The sequence below is a fragment of the Manis pentadactyla genome, chromosome 15, assembly GCF_030020395.1.
Source record: "Manis pentadactyla isolate mManPen7 chromosome 15, mManPen7.hap1, whole genome shotgun sequence".
NCBI classification, from domain to species: Eukaryota; Metazoa; Chordata; class Mammalia; order Pholidota; family Manidae; genus Manis; species Manis pentadactyla.
In genome coordinates, this window is record NC_080033.1 from 34,042,517 (window position 1) to 34,063,049 (window position 20,533).

General features: G+C 35.5%; 1 protein-coding gene across 4 annotated transcripts in view; it reads left to right on the forward strand.

The window, feature by feature from the left end:
• The window catches only part of PHKB (phosphorylase kinase regulatory subunit beta), a 351,182-nt gene that overhangs the window by 153,049 nt on the left and 177,600 nt on the right, over positions 1-20,533 (forward strand). For all 4 annotated transcript variants that reach the window (XM_036927464.2, XM_036927463.2, XM_036927465.2 and 1 more), the window contains one exon: positions 3,789-3,904. In XM_036927464.2, coding sequence (XP_036783359.2) covers positions 3,789-3,904 — 116 coding nt within the window. The remainder of the gene's footprint in view (positions 1-3,788; positions 3,905-20,533) is intronic.

Here is a 20,533-nt window from a genome sequence, read left to right on the forward strand (position 1 = left end):
AGGGACATACTAAAGATAAGAGAAGAAATAAATAAATTTGAGAACAATAAAACAGTAGAAAAAAATCAATGAAACCAAGAGCTTGTTCTTTGAAAAAATGAACAAAATAGATAAGCCTCTAGACAGACTTAAGAGAAAAAGAGAAGCTACACACATCAACAGTATCAGAAAAGAGAAAGGAAATATCATGACAGACCCCACAGAAATACAAAAATTTATTAGAGAATACTATGAAAATCTATATGCTAACAAGCTGCAAAACCTAGAAGAAATGGACAATGTCCAAAAAAAGTACAACCTTCCAAGACTGACCAAGGAAGAAACAGAAAATCTAAACAGACCAATTAACAGCAAAGAAATTGAAGCGGTACTACCCAAGAACAAAACCCCTGGACCAGATGGATTCACCGCTAAGTATTATCAGACATAAAGAGAAGACTTACTATCCATTCTCCTTAAAGTGTTTGAAAAAATAGAAGAGGAGGGAATACTTCCAAACTCATTCTATGAAGCCAGCATCACTCTAATACCAAAACCAGGCAAAGACCCCACCAAAAAAGAAAATTATAGACCAATTTCCCTGGTGAACAAAGATACAAAAATACTCAACAAAATATTAGCAAACCGAATTCAAAAATACATCAAGAGGATCATACACCATGATGAAGTGGATTCATCTCAGGGATGCAAGGATGGTACAACATTCGAAAATCCATCAACATCATCCACCACATCAACAAAAAGAAGAACAGAAACCACATGATCATTTCCGTAGATGCTGAAAAAGCATTTGACAAAATTCAACATCCATTTATAATAAAAATTCTCAACAAAATGGGTATACAGGGCAAGTACCTCAACATAATAAAGGCCATATACAACAAACCCACAGCCAACATCATACTTAACAGCGAGAAGCTGAAAGCTTTTCCTCTAAGATCAGGAACAAGACAGGGATGCACAATCTCGCAACTGTTATTCAATATAGTACTGGAGGTCCTTGCCATGGCAATCAGACATAACAAGGAAATAAAAAACATCCAGACTGGTAAGAAAGGAGTCAAACTGTCACTATTTGCAGACGGCATGATATTGTACATAAAAAACCCTAAAGACTCCATTCCAAAACTACTAGGACTAATATCTGAATTCATCAAAATTACAGGATACAAAATTAATACTCAGAAATCTATTGCTTTGCTATACAGTAAAAATGAACTAGCAGAAAGAGAAATCAGGAAAACAATTGCATTCACAATTGCATCAAGAAGAATAAAATACCTAGGAATAAATCTAACCAAGGAACTGAAAGACCTGTACCCTGAAAACTACAAGACACTCTTAAGGGAAATTAAAGAAGACACTAGGAAATGGAAATTCATCCCATGCTCTTGGCTAGGAAGAATTAATATTGTCAAAATGGCCATCCTGCCTAAAGCAATCTACAGATTCAATGCAATCCCTATCAAAATACCAACAACATTCTTCAGTGAGCTGGAACAAATAGTTTTAAAATTCATATGGAACCACAAAAGACCCAGAATAGCCAAAGCAATCCTGAGAAGGAAGAATAACACAGGGAGCATCACGCTTCCCAACTTCAAGCTGTACTACAAAGCCACAGTAATCAAGACAATTTGGTACTGGCACAAGAACAGAGCCACAGACCAGTGGAACAGAATAGAGAGTTGAGATATTAACCCAAACATATTTGGTCAATTAATATATGATAATGGAGCCATGGACATGCAATGGGGAAATAACAGCCTCTTCAACAGCTGGTGTTGGCAAAACTGGACAGCTACATGTGCGAGAATGAAGCTACATCATTTGTCTATCCCCATACAGAAAAGTAAATTCGAAATGGATAAAAAACCTGAATGTAAGTCATGAAACCATTAAACTCTTGGAAGAAAACATAGGCAAAAATCTCTTGGACATAAACATGAGTGAATTCTTCATGAACATATCTCCCCGGGCAAGGGAAACAAAAGCAAAAATGAACAAATGGGACTATATCAAGCTGAAAAGCTTCTGTACAGCAAAGGACACCACCAAGAGAACAAAAAGGCATCCTTCAGTATGGGAGAATATATTCATAAATGACAGATCCGATAAAGGGTTGACATCCAAAATATATAAAGAGCTCACACACCTCAACAAACAAAAAGCAAAAAATCCACTTAAAATATGGGCCCAGGATCTGAACAGACAGTTCTCCAAAGAAGAAAAGATGCTCCACTTTGCTAATCATCATAAAAATGCAAATTAAAACCACAATGAGATATCACCTCACACCAGTAAGGATTGCCACCATCCAAAATACAAAGAACAACAAATGTTGGTGAGGTTGTGGAGAAACGGGAACCCTCCTATGCTGCTGGTGGGAATATAAACTACTTCAACCACTGTGGAAAGCAGTATGGAGGTTCCTCAAAATGCTCAAAATAGAAATACCATTTGACCCAGGAATTCCACTCCTAGGAATTTACCCTAAGAATGCAGCAGCCCAGTTTGGAAAAGACATATGCACCCGTATGTTAATTGCAGCACTATTTACAATAGCCAAGAAATGGAAGCAACCTAAGTGTCCATCAGTAGATGAATGGATAAAGAAGATGTGGTACATATACACAATGGAGCATTATTCAGCCATTAGAAGAAAAGAAGTCCTACCATTTGCAACAACATGGATAGAATTAGAGGGTATTATGCTCAGTGAAATAAGCCAGGCAGAGAAAGACAAATACCAAATGACTTCACTCATATGTTGGGTATAAGAATAGAGAAAAAAACTGAAGGAACAAAACAACAGCAGAAACACATAACCCAAGAATGGAGTAACAGTTACCAAAGGGAAAGGGACTGGGGAGGATGGGTGGAAAGGGAAGGATAAGGCAAAAGAAAGGGGGCATTACGAATAGCATGTATAATTTGGGGGGGCCATGGGGAGGGCTGTGCAACACAGAGAAGACAAGTAGTGATTCTACAGCATCTTAGTACGCTGATGCACAGTGACTGTAATGGGGTTATGGGGGGGACTTGGTGATGGGAGGAGTCTAGTAAACATAATGTTCCTCATGTAACTTTAATTATACCAAAGTAAAAATAAAAAATGACAACTGACCATAATCTTTGCTTTCCATAGTTACTTTTGAAACTTAAATTTCATCAAATGTCTGAAATCTTTACATGGATGCTGTGCTTCCTGGCCTATTGATTTATTGTTTGGGACCCACCTCTAGTTGTATGCTTTGAGTTTATAAAATTGGGTACTTACAGCTATAGAAAGGCAGAAGAAAGTTTAGATTGCAGGGATAAGAACTCAAGACTCCATGTTGATCCAACTTGGGACTGGCTCATTTCATAACTGAGAAATGCCTTTTTATCTCCAAAGTTTTAGATTTATTTAACATTTCATATAGACATCTTAAATTCCAAATACTATTTTCTAGTATAAAACATGCTTTGTATATTTCTTAATTCTTAAGATGGCCAGTCTTCATGAATAGTAATAGATATATCATTGAGAAATTATGGTTGGAACATTGACAGGCTTTGATTTTTTTCTTTGCTATGTAATATTAGGTTCTAACTTTAGATTTTATATTAGAAAAACTAGGTATAACAGATTATTCATAGTAATGTAATAATCGTAAGAATTTCAACATGTTAAAAAGTTTTGGTAGGCAAGTGTGTACTTGGATTTCACATGTTATTTAATTGTTCTTATTACCTAAAGAACATATTATTGAACTTGTCATTATGTTTTATTTATTTTCTTTTAGGTGTCTTTTATTCAAAACCTTGTATTTTGTGTAGAAAGAGTTTACCGTGTACCTGACTTTGGTATCTGGGAAAGAGGAAGCAAATATAATAATGGCAGCACAGAGCTACATTCAAGGTAATTTGCTGATTTTTGAGTGCTAATTTTTTTAATAACTTAAACATGAAGAATTTAATAAAAACCAAAGCATTAGATTGGAACTGTGGTTTCCATGTTTTTCAACTTTTTAAATTCTATATATGATACAGATGAAATTCACTTAAAAGTTAAACAAGAATCTGCTCTCAGTGCCCATAAACAGAAGCAGGAAAAGAGGAGGGTATCTTTCCCAGCTTCTCAAGATGTCAGTATATGCATATAAGCTTCCAACGCAAAGCTTGGCCTTTCTGCTGAACCAAGTCAATTTTTCTTCCTCTTTGAAGTGACACTGTTAAAAGATCAAGTATATTGAAACTGCCAAATATCAATTGTATATGTGTTGCATGTAAAAATTGCCTTGTATGTTATAGAGCTGATTTTTTCCCAACTAGAGATAGTCATACCCTTTATATAAAACTCAACATTCATTTTCTGTAAGCGGTATTGAGCTATTGTTTAGTGGGTTTAAATGAAGAACAATAACTGATGGCTGATGTCAGTAGTTATGAATTCTGTTTATTACTTAGGGTTAGCGAAATAGCTTTAGTGACTGATTGTACCTTTCAGGTATCCTAATTTTATGCCCAGGAGGTCATCTTTTTACTAAAAAGTATAGCTCAATTAGTCCTACTCATTTCACACAAAAATATTTAAGAATTTAAAGGTTATCAGCTATAGGTCTGTTGAGATCATTGAGACTTAAATGAAGTAGAGAAATGGTTTAGAAAACACTGGTTAAGAGGAATCTATAGCTCTATGTTTTTTTGGTAGAAGGACCTAATCACACACAAAAAATTAAGCTGCTGAAAGATATTTAGTAAATTAAAAACTGATTCCAGACCATTAGCTCTGTAAAGTTTCTACCTCAGTTTCTTCATTTATAAAATGAAGCTAATAATAGCTTCTACTTTATAAAGTTGTTGCAATTATTGAATTTATACATATATAAAGCATTTTTATACCAGGCATAAGTAAGTTTTGAAAAGTATACTCACACATTTAAGAATATTTTAGTAACAAAGATTGAAACAAAAGGATTTTCCTGTTAACTCCAGCCAACTGATACAAATATTTTTCTACAAGTTTTATGATTCATGTGAGACATCTTTATCATGTAGAGCAGAATAGTAATAATCAGTGAAGTAGTCAGTAAAGTAGAGAATTTGTGGAAAAGTTCAGTTCAGACATTAACAAATTCTGGCAGATACTAAAAACAAAATAATGTTATGTTTCAACTCTCATCCAAATTAAGTTCTAAACATTTCTGATTACCTGCCAAATTATAAGAAATAAAGTGGGTTTGGTTAGAAAAGGTAACTTTTAAAAATTTAACTTGTTAGTATTTATGATTGATCAGTCCTGTGCTTTTTAATAACCATGTGATCCCACTGACATTATCTTTAGTATAAAATATTTAGAGTATCGGTTTTTCTGATTATAAAAACTGCAATAAAGTTAGAAAGAACCTTAGGAAACAGTTACAATAAACCCTAGAAAGTGAGGGTGTTAGAAGGTCCCGAGTGAAAAAACTTATTTTCCTGTAACTGAGATGACATTTTTTCAATTTAATCATTAAGGATTTTATTTCAAGGCTTGGAAAATCGTTATGTGATGTTCTTTGCTATGTTTTCCATGCAAAATTAATCTTAACTGTAGCAGCCCAGTTTTATTCAAATGGATGGGAAATGAAGTTTGCCATTTAGATTTGGATGATGGATTTTATACATTTAAACACACTGATCTTCTGGTTTTCCATGGTATAACACTTTACAATTCCCCAAAAGAACTTTAAACTCTTTTTTTTTGCCAATGTTACTGAGCTCAGATCTCCACAAGCCTGTTTTGGATGTATGATCTCTGTTGCCAAAAGGTATATTTGGAAACTTGAGGAGAACTGAGCCCCCTGGTTCTCATGGGTGTGGTGATACTGGTAGTAGTGGGAGGCCAGTATCTTTCTGTGCTTACAACCTTGTAGTGGAATGTAAAGCTGCTACCAGCCAGGGATTAAATCACAATTTTTAGTCAGTTGCTGCTCTAAGATATCCCAGAATTTTCTGTGCCTAGTTGGATCTGATCTTTATTGCTTAATGTAATATCCTTGTATATCCTTAAGCTGTTCTCATAATTTCAGACAGTCTGAAATACTGTACAGTAATTCTTGCTATAAATATGCATACTGCTCTTTGTACCTTCCTTTACTACTCTTCGTCACTGTGTTATACAGTCCTTAGCAGGAGTCAGAGAGAGAGTACAATCTGACTGTTCCCTTGATACTCACTAAGGCCTTGGCCAAAGTGACTGGCTTTATTAAATGTGCCTTCCTTCCTTGCCACACTGAGTACATCCCTTCTCTCTGCACCTTGATCAAAGATTACCTACCATCACTGGGCGCCCCCGAAAACATACATGTAATATACTGGGGTCACAGGCTCTCTCCTTAGTATCTGTGCTCAGTGGCCTTATAATAATTGCAATCTCTGGCACTGTACAGTTTCAGAACATTTTTTATTTAGGCCTGGCAGGGAACATTACTGCCTTTTATACAGGAGGAAACTGAATTTAGAAGGTTTTATCATCCCTCCTCCCTTATAAATCAGTAGGTAGTAAGTAGAGCCTGAACTAGATTTCAGGGTAGTTGGCCTCCAAATCCAGATTTTACTGTATTACATAGTAATGTAAACTCTTAAATAGTTTTTCTAAAGCTTGAAAGACCAGCAGTGTGTATAGTCTTGGTGAAATTCCAGTAAATTTCAAGGATGACTTCACTTAGTTATCAGTAAAGCTTGATTCAGCTTAATGCTTTGGTCAAGTCTCTTTTTGATATGCCCTTTTCAGCCCCAGGTTTCCTGGTATGCTTTTAGTCCAAGTGTTGAGTTATTTAGCATTTATTATGTAAACTTTAGAATTTTTTCCAAAAAGTGATCTCATTACATTTATCTGAACCCCATCCTAATAACAACCTCACCCTTTTCAGGGCTTTAGTAAAAAGGCCTATTGCTCTAAGCTGACTATGATTCTCTTGAAAAGTTTTCTAAGCACCCATTCCCTGTTCTGATTTTTTTCTGTTGACTTGACTTTCCTCAAACAACATGCTCCTTTCTTAAGGTGTCTGGAACTATATCATGTAATTCTCTTCTGTTCAGTCTCGAAGTCTTTCTTTTATTACTATTACAATTTTTATTAAGGTATTATTGATATAGAAGCTTATGAAAATTTCACATGAAGAACGATGTGGTTATTGCATTCACCCATATTATCGAGTCCCCTACCCATACCCATTGCTGTCACTGTCCATCAGTGTAGTAAGATGCCACAGAGTCATTATTTGCCTTCTCTGTTCCCATGATCCCCCTGACACCATGTACACTAATCATAATACTTCTCAATCCCTTTCTCCCTCCCTCCCCATCTGCAATCCCTCACCACACCCCTTTGGTAACCGCTAGTCCCTTCTTGGAGTTTGTGAGTTGACTGGTGTTTGTTCCTTCAGTTTTGCTTTGCTGTTTTGCTCCACAAATGAATGAAATCATTTGGTACTTGACTTTCTCTGCCTAGCTTATTTCACTGAGCATAAATAATACATTCCAGCTCCATCCATGTTGTTGCAAATGGTAGGATTTGTTTCTTTCTTATGGCTGAACAATATTCCATTTGGTATATGTACCACATCTTCTTTATCCATTCATCTACTGATGAACACTTAGGTTGCTTCCTTATCTTGGCTATTGTAAATAGTGCTGCAGTAAACATAGGGATGCATATGTATTTTTGAAACTGAGAACTTATATTCTTAGGGTAAATTCCTAGGAGTGGAACTCCCGGGTCAAATGGTATTTCTATATTTACTTTTTTGAGGAACCTCCATATTGCTTTCCACAATGGTTGAATTAATTTACATTCCCTCCATCAGTGTAGGACGGTTCCCCTTTCTCCACATCCTTGCCAACTTCTGTTGTTCTTAGTCTTTTCCGATGCTGGCCATCCTAACTGGTGTGAGGTGATAACTCACTGTGATTTTAATTTGCATTTCCCTGATAATTAGCGATCTAGAGATCTTTTCATGTACCTGTTGGCCATCTGAATTTCTTCTTCAGAGAAGTGTCTATTCATATCCTCTGCCCATATTTTAATCGGGTTATTTGCTTTTTGGTCGTTAAGCCGTGTAAGTACTTTATGTGTTTTGGATGTTAACCCCTTGTTGGATATGTCGTTTACATACTGTAGGATGACTTTTTGTTTTACTGATTTTTACTGATGGTGTCCTTTGCTTTATAGAAGCTACTTAGCTTGATGTAGTCCCATTTGTTCATTTTTTGCTTTTGTTTCCCTTGTCCGGGGAGATATGTTCATGAAGAAGTTGCTCATTTTTATATTCAGGAGATTTTTGCCTATATTGTCTTCTAAGACTTTTATGCTTTCATAACTTACGTTCAGGTCTTTGATCCATTTTGAGCTTACTTTTGTGTATGGGGTTAGATGATAATCCAGTTTCATTCTCCTGCATGTAGCTGACCAGTTTTGCCAACACCAGTTGCTGAAGAGGCTCTCATTTCCCTGTATATCCATGGCTCCTGTATTGTATATTAATTGACCATATATGCTTGGGTTTTTATCTGAACTCTCTAGTCTGTTCCATTGGTCTGTGGGTCTGTTCTTGTGCCAGTACAAAATTGTCTTGATTACTGTGGCTTTGTAGTAGAGCTTGAAGTCAGAGAGTATAATCCCTGCAGCTTTATTCTTCCTTCTCAGGATTGCTTTGGCTCTTTGGGGTCTTTTGTTGTTCCATATGAGTTTTAGATCTATTTGCTCTAGTTCATTATAAAATGCTCTTGGTATTTTGATAGGGATTGCACTGAATCTGTATGTTGCTTTAGGCAGGATGGCCATTTTGACAATATTAATTCTTCCTATCCATGAGCATGGGATGTATTTCAATTTATTGGTTTTGTCTTTAATTTCTCTCATGAGTGTCTTGTAGCTTTCAGGATATTGGTCTTTCACTTCCTTGGTTGGGTTTATGCCTAGGTATTTTATTCTTTTTGATGCAGTTGTGAATGGAACTGCTGTCCTGATTTCTCTTTCTGCTAGTTGATTGTTAATGTATAGGAATGCAACAGACTTCTTTGTATTAATTTTGTATCCTGCAACTTTGCTGAATTCAGATATTAGATCTAGTAGTTTCGGAGTGGCTTCTTTAGGGTTTTTTAAGTACATTATTATGTCATCTGCAAATAGTGACAGTTTAACTTCTTCTTTACTAATCTGGATGCCTTTTATTTCTTTGTGTTGTCTGATTGCCGTGGTTAGGACCTCCAGAACTATGTTGAATATAAGTGGGGACAGTGAGCATCCTTGTCTTATTTCCGATCTAAAAGGAAAAGCTTTCAGCTTCTCACTGTTAAGTATGATGTTGGCTGTGGATTTGTCAAATATGGCCTTTATTATGTTCAAGTACTTGTCCTCCTCTGTACCCATTTTGTTGAGAGATTTTATCATGAATGGATGTTAAATTTTGTAGAATGCTTCTTCAGCATCTATGGAGATGATCATGTGGTTTTGTCCTTCTTTTTGTTTGTGTGGTGGATGATGCTGATGGATTTTCGAATGTTGTACCACTCTTGCACCCCTGGGATGAATCCCACTTGATCATGGTGTATGATCCTCTTGATGTATTTTTTATTTCGGTTTGCTAATATTTTGTTGAGTATTTTTGCATCTATATTCATCAGGGATATTGGTCTGTAATTTTCTATTTTTGTGGTTTCTTTGCCTCGTATTGGTATTGGAGTGATGCTGGTCTTGTAGAATGTGTTTGGAAGTTTTCCCTCCTCTTCTACTTTTTGGAAAACTTTAAGGAGGATGTGTATTAGGTCTTCACTAAATGTTTGATAATATTTAGCTGTGATACCATCTGGTCCAGGAATTTTGTTCTTAGGTAGTTTTTTGATTACCAATTCAATTTCATTGCTGGTAAATGGTATATTCATATTTTCTGTTTCTTCCTGGTTCAGTCTTGGAAGGTTGTGTTATTCTAGAAAGTTGTCCATTTCTTCTAGGTTATCCAGTTTGTTAGCATAAAGTTTTCATTGTATTCTCATAATTTTTTGGATTTCTGTGGAGTCCGTAGTGATTTTTCCTTTCTGATTCTGTTTGTGTGTGTAGAATCTCTTTTTTCTTGATAAGTCTGACTAGGGGTTTGTCTATTTTGTTTATTTTCTCAAGGAATGAGCTCCTGCTTTAATTGATTCTTTCAATTGTTTTATTCTTCTTGATTTTATTAATTTCTGCTCTAATCTTTATTATGTCCCTTCTTCTACTGACTTTGGGCCTCATTTGTTCTTCTTTTTCTAGTTTCGTTAATTGTGAGTTTAGACTGTTCATATGGGATTGTACTTCTTTCCTGAGGTAGGCCTCTATTGCAGTATACTTCCCTCTTAGCACAGCCTTCACTTCATCCCACAGATTTTGCAATGTTAAATCATTGTCGTCATTTGTCTCCATATATTGCTTGACCTCTGTTTGTATTTGGTCATTGATACATTAGTTATTTAGGAGCATGTTGTTAAGCTTCCATGTGTTTTTGGGCTTTTTCATTTTCTTTGTGTAATTTATTCTAGTTTCATACTTTTGTTGTCTGAGAAGTTGCTTGATGCAATTTTAATATTTTTGAATTTACTGAGGCTCTTTTTGTGGCCTAGTATATGATCTATTCTTGAAAGTGTTCCATGTGCACTTGAGAAAAATGTGTGTCCTGCTGCTTTTGTGTGGAATGTTCTACAGATGTCTGTTAGGTTCATCTGTTCTAATGTATTGTTCAGTGCCTCTGAGTTCTTACTTATTTTCTATCTGGTTGATTTGTCCTTTGGAGTGAGTGGTGTGTTGAAGTGTCCTAAAATGAATGCATTGCATTCTATTTTCTCCTTTAATTCTGTTAGTATTTGTTTCACATATGTATGTGATCCTGTGTTGCATGCATAGATATTTATAATGGTGATATCCTCTTGTTGGACTGCCCTTTATCATTATGTAATGCTGTCTTTGTCTCTTGTGACTTTCTTTGTTTTGAATTCTATTTTGTCTGATACAAGTACTGCAACTCCTTTTTTCTCCCTGTTAGTTGCATGAATTATCTTTTTCTATCACTTCACTTTCAGTCTGTGTTTGTCTTTGAGTTTGAGGTGAGTCTCTTGTAGGCAGCATATAGATGGTTCTTGTTTTTTTATCCATTCATTGTCTCTGTGTCTATTGATTGGTGCATTCAGTCCATTTACATTTAGGGTGAATATTGCTAGGTATGTACTTATCGCCATTGCAGGCTTTAGTTTCATTGTTACCTAATGTTCAAAGTTAACTTCCTTCCTATCTAAGAGTCTAACTTAACTCAGTATGCTATAACCAACACAATCTAAAGTTCTTTTTTTCCCTCCTTTTTCTTCCTCCTCCATTTTTTATATATTAGATGTCATTTTCTGTACTCTTTGTCTATCCCTTGACTGACTTTGGGGTAATTGATTTAATTTTACATCTGCTTAGCAATTAATTACTCTAATTTCTTAAATTAAAACTGTAGTTTTATTTCCATTCTTGACAGCTATTTAGCCTTAGGAACAGTTCCATCTATAGCAGTTCCTCCAAAATGAACTGTAGAGACGGTTTGTGAGATGTAAATTTTCTCAGCTTTTGCTCATCTGGAAATTGTTTAAACTCCCCTTCTAATTTAAATTATAATCTTGCCAGATAAAGTATTCTTGGTTTGAGGCCCTTCTGCTTCATTAAATATTTCATGCCACTCTGTTCTGGCCTGTAAAGTTTCTTTTGAGAAGTATTTTGATAGCCTGAGGGGCTTTCCTTTGCATGTGATCTTTTTCTTCTCTCTGGCTGCTTTTAGTAGTCTGTCCTTATCTTTGATCTCTGCCATTTTAATTATTATATGTCTTGGTGTTGTCTTCCTTTGGTCTCTTGTGTTGGGAGATCTGTGCCCATCCATGGCCTGAGAGACTATCTCCTTCCCCAAATTGGGGAAGTTTTCATCAGTTACATCTTCAAAGACACTTTCTATCCCTTTTTCTGTCTCTTTTTCTTCTGATACTCCTATAATATAAATATTGTTCCGTTTGGATTGGTCGCACAGTTTTCTCAATATTCTTTCATTTTTAGAGATCCTTTTTTCTCTCTGTGCCTCAGAATCTTTCTATTCCTCTTCTCTAATTTCTGTTCCATTTACCATCTCCACCACTATATATAATCTGCTTTTAACTCCTTCCATTGTATGTTTCATTTCTGATACTGTATTGCATAATGATTGAATCTCCATCCGGTATTCATCCCTGAGTTCTTGAATATTTTTCTGTAGCTCCATGAGCATGTTTATGATTTTCATTTTGAAATCTCTTTTGGGAGATTGATGAGTTAAGTTTCACTTGACATCTTTTCTGGTGTTTGTGGGGTTTTGGTTTCAACCAGGTTCTTTTGACATTTCGTATTTGTATGTTGCGCCCTCTAGTGTGCAGAAGCTCTACTCTCTGAAGCTGCTTAGCCCCTGGAGCTATGTCAGGGGTCACAGTGGAGTGGCACTGGTGCCTGGGAGGAGGAAAGAGCTGTTTCCTGCTTCCCAGCTGCTATGCCTCCCTCCACTGCCAGAACCCATGGGCCAAGCACACAGGTATTAAGCCTCTATTCTTTGAGTTTGTAGCTGCAGTATTCAGGCTTCCCTCTGGCTTTCCTGATGCTAGGGCAGGTGCTGCCAGTTTGTGAGCCAGTACAGGCTGGCTGGGAGGAAGGCGCATCAGGCTGTGTGTATCATAGTGGGTGCCTTGGAGATGCATAGTGAGCCTGGAGGATGGAATGCCTGAAGCTCCAGAAAGTTCCCAACCTCATAGGCAGAGTGCACCCTGACAATTTTGTCCAAATATCCTTTCTCCTGAGCAGTAAGCTCTGTGCAATCCTTGCCCCTTTAGCAGCCCTCTCACTGTTAGTAAGTCTCTCAGACTTCCCACCGCTCTTTCCTCCCAGAGCAGCCAGTTGTGGATCCCTGTTTTTCACAGGCTGCTGGAATCACAGTCTCTCCAGGTATTCCACCTGTCTTAACTTTGTCACCCCACTAACCTCCAGAGCATCACGCAATGTTGGTTTGTGCTCCCAGAGCAGATCTCCAGGCTGGTGTTCAGCAGTCCTAGACTTCCACTCGTTCCCTGCTCTGTTTCTCTTCCTCCCTCCAGTAAACTCAGGTGAGGGAAGGGCTTAGGTCTCACTGGATCGTGGCTTTTGTACATTACCCTGTTCCATGAGGTCTGTTCTTTTCTCCAGGTGTATGCAGTCTTGCACCACCTTCTTTCCTGTTGCTCTTTCAGGATTATTTGCATTAATTATATTTTGATATTTTATGTGTTTTTTCGAGGAGGCTTCTGTCTCACCTCTCACACCGCCATCTTTAATCCTAAGTCCCATCTCTAAGCTTTTTAATAAATTCCTATATATTTAAAACTCATGTATTATTTGATTTGATTTATCTTCCATGTATCATTTTTGTACCTAGTTATTATAGCACTGATTCTTATCCCTCAGAGTTACATAGCCAATTAGTCTTTTCAGCTGCTCCAAGTTTAATTCAAGTATTTTAATCTTTGTATATTCCTCTCCTCATTTTTTAAGGATAATCATGCTCTTTGGGGCTATTATCCCTTTAAACCAAAACTCTTTGTTTTGGAGAAGAGATGAGTTTTCTATAAAATGCGAATCGAATCACAAACATAACTTTGACTTCTCTATTACTTAATAACTTAGTCATGTAGCTATAGGCCCAAATGGAAAGAAAAGTTTTTCAAACATTAACTTCTAAATAGAACTTCACATTTAACAACACAATTTCCTTTTTTTACTTTGTTAAAATCTTGTATTTGCAGTATAATCTTTATAGAAGCAAGTAATTTAAATATTATTTTCCAAGGTTTTTTATTTTTTATTTTTATGTTTTATTTTCTTGACTTCAGAAAAGAAAGCCATCACTAAAATATCAAGTAACCACCATAATACCACTTTGCTCAATTTAAGATGCTTTTACTGACCTTTGTATTCCATACTGTACTTGTTATTTAAAGTCACTAGTCTTTTTAAATCATTTGTGATGTTCCACTCATTAAGCTATGATAAAAGCATCTATGCACACATTCTGCATCATTTTGTGTATTTTTGCTGTACTGAACCTATTAAAACCATAGTCTTGGAAAGTCCTTGTTCTTTCAGGAAATATGTTTGGGTAGCTCAGGGAGTTAAAGCTTAGTGTTAATGAACAGGAGATTGTAAATTTAGTTCTCAGGCTTGCCAGTTAATTTTTTAGATTCCACGGTGGGTTATAAATTACCTATTCCAAACCTATTATCTTTTTTATAAGAACTTTGATTTATATAACAAACCACTTTATTACAAACTACCTCCCAAGCAAATGTCATTTTATTTTAGCCCTCTTTAGTGAGTGTTGAGGTAATACCATGCAAAAATCGAATTGCTGAATGTCCTATTCATATTATCACCATATATTAATTTATTCATTAGCTAATAATAGAATAATTTTCTGAGAATGTCTTGTACCTGTAAAATATTTTTAATTCTTACAGCATATGTATTATATTTGCCAGTAAAATGTAAGATCACATAAGGAATATGTTTGGAAAGAATTCAGCATTTTCTGTAGTTCAGGTACAATGTTTATTTCTTTTGTAATGCTTTATTTAGAACACATTTTCCAAATTCATCCCTTAGCTGTCTTTTTGCACCATTGGTAAAGACTGAACTTGGAGTGCCTACATTATGTATCTCCTCCAGTACAGAAATTTTTTTTATGTATTTGCCTTTTAAATAGATTATTTTCTCTCACTTCTGAAAATACTGCAGTCTTGACACATATACCTCACACTGTATATTCATATTTTCTGGTATTACTTGATTAAATTCATGTAAGTGTTTGTGTAATGAGGTCTAATGGAGAACTTCCAGGACATTGGGAACACATTCTTAAACAAGAAAAACAGTTGAAAATGAATGCTTTTTAATGAACTGTCCAAATATAGGTTCTAATTTTAGGATCTAGGAGTCTGGACTTCTTGTGCATGTACTATTTGGTTTCCATTTGGAGTATACAAAGCTAAGTATGATTGGCCTAATAGATTTGGGTATGTGACAGACTTAGGAACATGACTTAGATTATTTTCTGTTTTTTGTTGCAAATAAACTACTCCAAACTTAGAGGCATAAAACAACAATGTCTTAATATTTCTAACTTCTGTTTCTGAGGGTTGCTAAGCTAGGTGATTCATGCTCAGGGTTTCTCATTGTCAGTTGTGACTGGGTCTGGAGTCAACTTAAAGTTTTCCTCACTTGCGTGTCAGTGTTGACTGGGACCTTAGCTGGAACTGTCTGCCAACAAACCTTTGTGAAGTTTTTCTACAAGGCTTCCTCACAACATGGTGGCTGCATTCCAAGGGCCAGCATCTCCAAAGACATGGCTAGATGGGAGCTGTATTGCCTTTTATGACAGCCTCAGAACTCATGCTATATAACTACCCCCACATCCTATCTGTTGGAATCAGTAATAACCAGGCCATACTCCAGTGACAGGGAATAAGATCTACCTTTTGGTGGGAAGAGTGGCAAAGAATTTGCAGACATGTTTTCAACCACCATGTATTTTTCACTTGGACTTTATTCCTTCAGTTTTCAGGTAATTTCTTTAAAATTATTTTGGATATGTAAAAAGACTGCTGCTGTTTTCTTCTGTATATCAGCAGTACCGTGTGAGTTGTTAGGAAGTTTGTTTAACCCATTCATTAAGTACTGGAACCATCAAGGACTTCCTTCGCTGGCAGTGAAATTCTAGACTGTAGATTTGAGCCAATAAGACAGTATCTTAAACACAGATTATTGGTCCAATTGTTCTTGAAAACCAGGGTAAATGGTTAGCACACATTCTAGCAGGGACTGGAGTTTTCAACACAGAAAAGTAAGGATGGATTTGAAAGCCACCTACACTTAATCTCTTGGAGCTGTAGTTTCCTCATTTTAAAAAAGTAGAAGAGGTTAACAAAAGAAACACAAGACTTGCACATTGAAAACCATAAAAAATTACTGAAAGAAATTAAAGAAGACATACAAAAATGGAAAGATATCCTGTGTTCAACATAATCTATATCAAAAATCCAAATGTCTTTTTTGCAGGTATTGACAAGCTGATCCTAAAATTCATATGGATATGCACAGGACCCAGAATAGCCAAAACAGCCCTGGAATAGAACAAAGTTGGAGTACTCATACTTTGCAATTTCAAAATTTGCTGTAACAATGTGCTTATTATATGTACAATAGTATGCTACAATAGTTAGTGTGGTGCTGGCATAAGAACAAATACAGGTATAAGAATAGAATTGATGGTCCACAAATAAACTTATACATGATGATCAGTTGATCAGGACCAAGGTGCAAAGACAATTAAAGAGAAAAAAGATAGTCTTTTCAACAAATGGTGGTGGGACAACTGGATATCCACTTGAAAAAGAATGAAATTGGATTCCCAGTGCATGCCATATTCAAAAATTAACTGGAAATTGATTAAAAACCTATACAACTATAAAACTCTTAAAACATAGTTGTAAGTCATTTGTAAACTTTGATATAACTTGTAAACCACAGGAAACCAAAACCAGAAACAAAGGTTTTTACATGTTTTTGTGTGAACAAAAGTTTTCACTTATCTGGTATAAATGTTCAGTAGTACAGTTGGTGGGTAGTTGGCATGTTGGTGGGTACTTGAAAAAAAATGTGTACTCAGCATTTGTTATGTAGAACCCTTGTATTAGCTCAGGCTGCCATGACAAAGTAGATAGCTTAAACAACAGGAATTTATTTATTTCTCAACAATTCTGGAGGCTAGAAAATCTAAGATCAAGGTGCCAAATAATTCAAATTTCCAGTGAGGACTCCTTTGCAGATGGTCACCTTCCTGTAGTATCCTCTCCTGGCAAAGATGGAGAGAAAAAGCAAGCTCTGTTCTCTTCTTGTAGAGATACTAATCCCATCTTCAGGGACCCACCCACTCATGACCTATTCTTAAACCGTTTACCTTCCAAAGGCCCCCTCTCCAAATGCTATCACATTTGGGTTTGGGACTTCAACATATGAATTTGGGAGGAACACAGTTCAGTCCATAGCAAGAGTGTTCCAAAAATGATTAGATCCTGTTCTTCTACATTCTTGCTGATTTTCTGTCTAGTTTTAATCATTGAGAGAAGAGTGTTAAAGTCTTCAACTATAATTGTGCTTTTTGTGTGTTTGTCCTTTGAGTTCAATCAGTTTTGCTTCACATTTTGTAGCTGTTTTGGTGCCTACACATTTAAGATTGCTATGTCTTCTTGGTGAATTGACCATTTTATCATTATAATATCCCTCTCTGTTTCTAGTACTTTTTTTGCTCTGAAGTCTATTTATCTGATAGTAATATAGTCACTGCTGTTTTCTTTTGATTAATGTTTACATATTTCTTTTTTCATCCTTTTACTTGCAACCTATACTGTTATACTTGTAGCCAGTTTCTTGTAAACAGTGTATGGCTGGGTCATGTTTTTAAACCAACCTGCCAGAATCTTTCTTTTTATTGATATATACCTTTTATATTTATAGCAATTATTGATATGTTTGGCCTTACATCTGCTTTTTTTATCTTTCTTTTGTGTTTGTGCTTTCTGTTTTTTACTTACCTTTTTTCTTATTCCTACTTTCCTGTGGGTTTTTGAACATTTTTTAGAATTGCTGTTTGATTTATCTGTAGTGATTTTGAATGTATCTTTTTTTTTTTTTTTTGGTGTGTCTTTTTTTTTTTTTTTTATTGAAGGGTAGTTGACAACAGCACTACATTACATTAGTTTCAGGTGTACAACACAGTGATTCAACATTTATATACATGATAATTCTAGGTACCAGCTATCACCATACCAAGCTGTTATAATATTTTGACTATATTCCTTATGCTATACATTACATCCCGGTTACTTATTTATTTTACCATTGGAAGTGTGTACTTTTTTTTTTTTTTTTTTTTTTTGTGAGGGCATCTCTCATATTTATTGATCAAATAGTTGTTAACAACAATAATTTCTGTATATGGGGGTCAATACTCAATGCACAATCACTAATCCACCCCAAGCCCAATTTTCATCAGTCTCCAATCTTCTGATGCATAACGAACAAATTCCTACATGGAGTACAAATTCTTACATAGCAAACAAGTTACATGGTGAACAGTGCAAGGGCAGTCATCACAGAAGCTTTCGGTTTTGTTCATGCATTATGAACCATACACAGTCAGTTCAAACATGAATATTCACTTGACCCCTAAACCTGATCTATATGTGGATACCACATTTCTCTATTATTATTATTTTTAATAAAATGCTGAAGTGGTAGGTAGATACGAGACAAAGGTAGAAAACAGAGTTTAGCGTTGTAAGAGAGCAAATGTAGATGATCAGGTGTGTGCCTGTAGACTATGTGTTAATCCGCGCTAGACGAGGGCAATAAACATCCATGTATGCAGAAGATTTCTCTCAGAACATGAGGGGGGAGGTTCTAAGCCTCACCTCTGCTGCTCCCCATTTTCTCACCAGATGGCCCCCTGCGACTGTGCCTGTCTTAGGTTGTTCCTCCCTTGAGGAATCTTACCCGTCTCTGGCTAACCAGTCATCTTCCGTGAATGTATCTTTTTGTACAGCTTTTAGTGATTGCTCTTGGTATTGTATTATACACACACAACAACTCATTTTATCAGTTGGAGGGAAATGAAGAAACCTTGCCTCCATTTATATCTTATTACCCTCCCCCATTTATAATATATTTATCTTAAATATTTCTTCCATGTACATTTTAAACGACAGTGTTTTAACTTCTGCTGTAACTGTCAAGCATAATTTTTTTCTCAAGTGAAGAAGAAAAGTCATTCTATATACCCTTATTTTTGTTTACCATATTCTTTCTTCCTTTTTAATTGTCCTAAGGTTGGTTGGTTGGTAGTTTTCTTTTTTTTATTTCCTTCTTCCTTTCAACCATTTCTTTTCTGTTTTGAAAACTTAACTTTAGTCATGTTTTTAGGGTAGATCCGGTGGTGATAGATCTCTTACTTTTCCTTCATCCAAGAATAAGACTGTCTTGCTTAAACAAATATAAAAATGAATGTATTTGTTAACATAAAATTCTTGTTGACAGTTTTTCTTCCAATGCTTGAAAATTCTTGTTCCACATTCTTTTAACCTTCATGGTGGCTTATAAGCAGTTTAATGTGATTTGTTTTTCCCTCAATAGGTAAAGTGTTTTTTCTGGCTACTTTCAAGAGTTTTAATTTGTGTTTAGTTCTCAGAAGTTATGATGTACTCTTTCATGGATAGTTTTATTTTATTCTATATGAGTTCCACTCAGCTACTTGAATCTGTAGGCTTTTGTCTCTTGCTAATTGGGAAGTTTTCTGTAATTATTTCAAGCACATTTTTTTTAGCTCTGCCCTTTTTCTCCTCTACTTCAGGAAGTCCAGAGGCATGAATGTTAGATCTTTTGTTATCATCCCACAGGTCCTTGAGGCTCTCTTCATATTTTTTTTCAGTCTATTTTCTCTCTTTTGTTCAGATTGGGTATTTCTGTTGTTTTATTTTCCAGTTGAGTTCTTTTTTTTTTTTTTTTTATCATTTCACTTTTTTCAGCTTTATTGAGGTATAATGAACAAAATATTACTGTGTAAGAAATAGTTTTCCATAAATAAGTAAATAAATAATTAAGACATGTTTAGTAAATTCAAATCTCTGCAAATAAGAATGTGATAGTGTCACATTCTTTTTTTTTTTTTTTTAGATAATTATTTTTTATTGAAGGGTAGTTGATGCACAGTATTACATTACATTAGTTTCAAGTGTACAACACAGTGATAAAACATTTATATACATAATTCTAGGTTCCAGCTATCACCCTACCAAGCTGTTACAGTATCTTGACTATATTCCTTATGCTATACATTACATCCCGGTTACTTATTTATTTTACCATTGGAAGTCTGTCCTTTTTTTTTTTTTTTTTTTTTTTTTGGTGAGGGCATCTCTCATATTTATTGATCAAATGGTTGTTAACAACAATAAAATTCTGTATAGGGGAGTCAATGCTCAATGCACAATCATTAATCCACCCCAAGCCTAATTTTCGTCAGTCTCCAATCTTCTGAGGCATAACAAACAAGTTCTTACATGGAGAACAAATTCTTACATAGTGAATAAGTTACATAGTGAACAGTACAAGGGCAGTCATCACAGAAACTTTCGGTTTTGCTCATGCATTATGAACTATAAACAGTCAGTTCAAATATGAATACTCATTTTGTTTTTATACTTGATTTATATGTGGATACCACATTTCTCTCTTTATTATTATTATTTTTAATAAAATGCTGAAGTGGTAGGTAGATACAAGATAAAGGTAGAAAACATAGTTTAGTGTTGTAAGAGAGCAAATGTAGATGATCAGGTGTGTGCCTGTAGACTATGTGTTAATCCAAGCTAGACAAGGGCAATAAAACATCCACATATG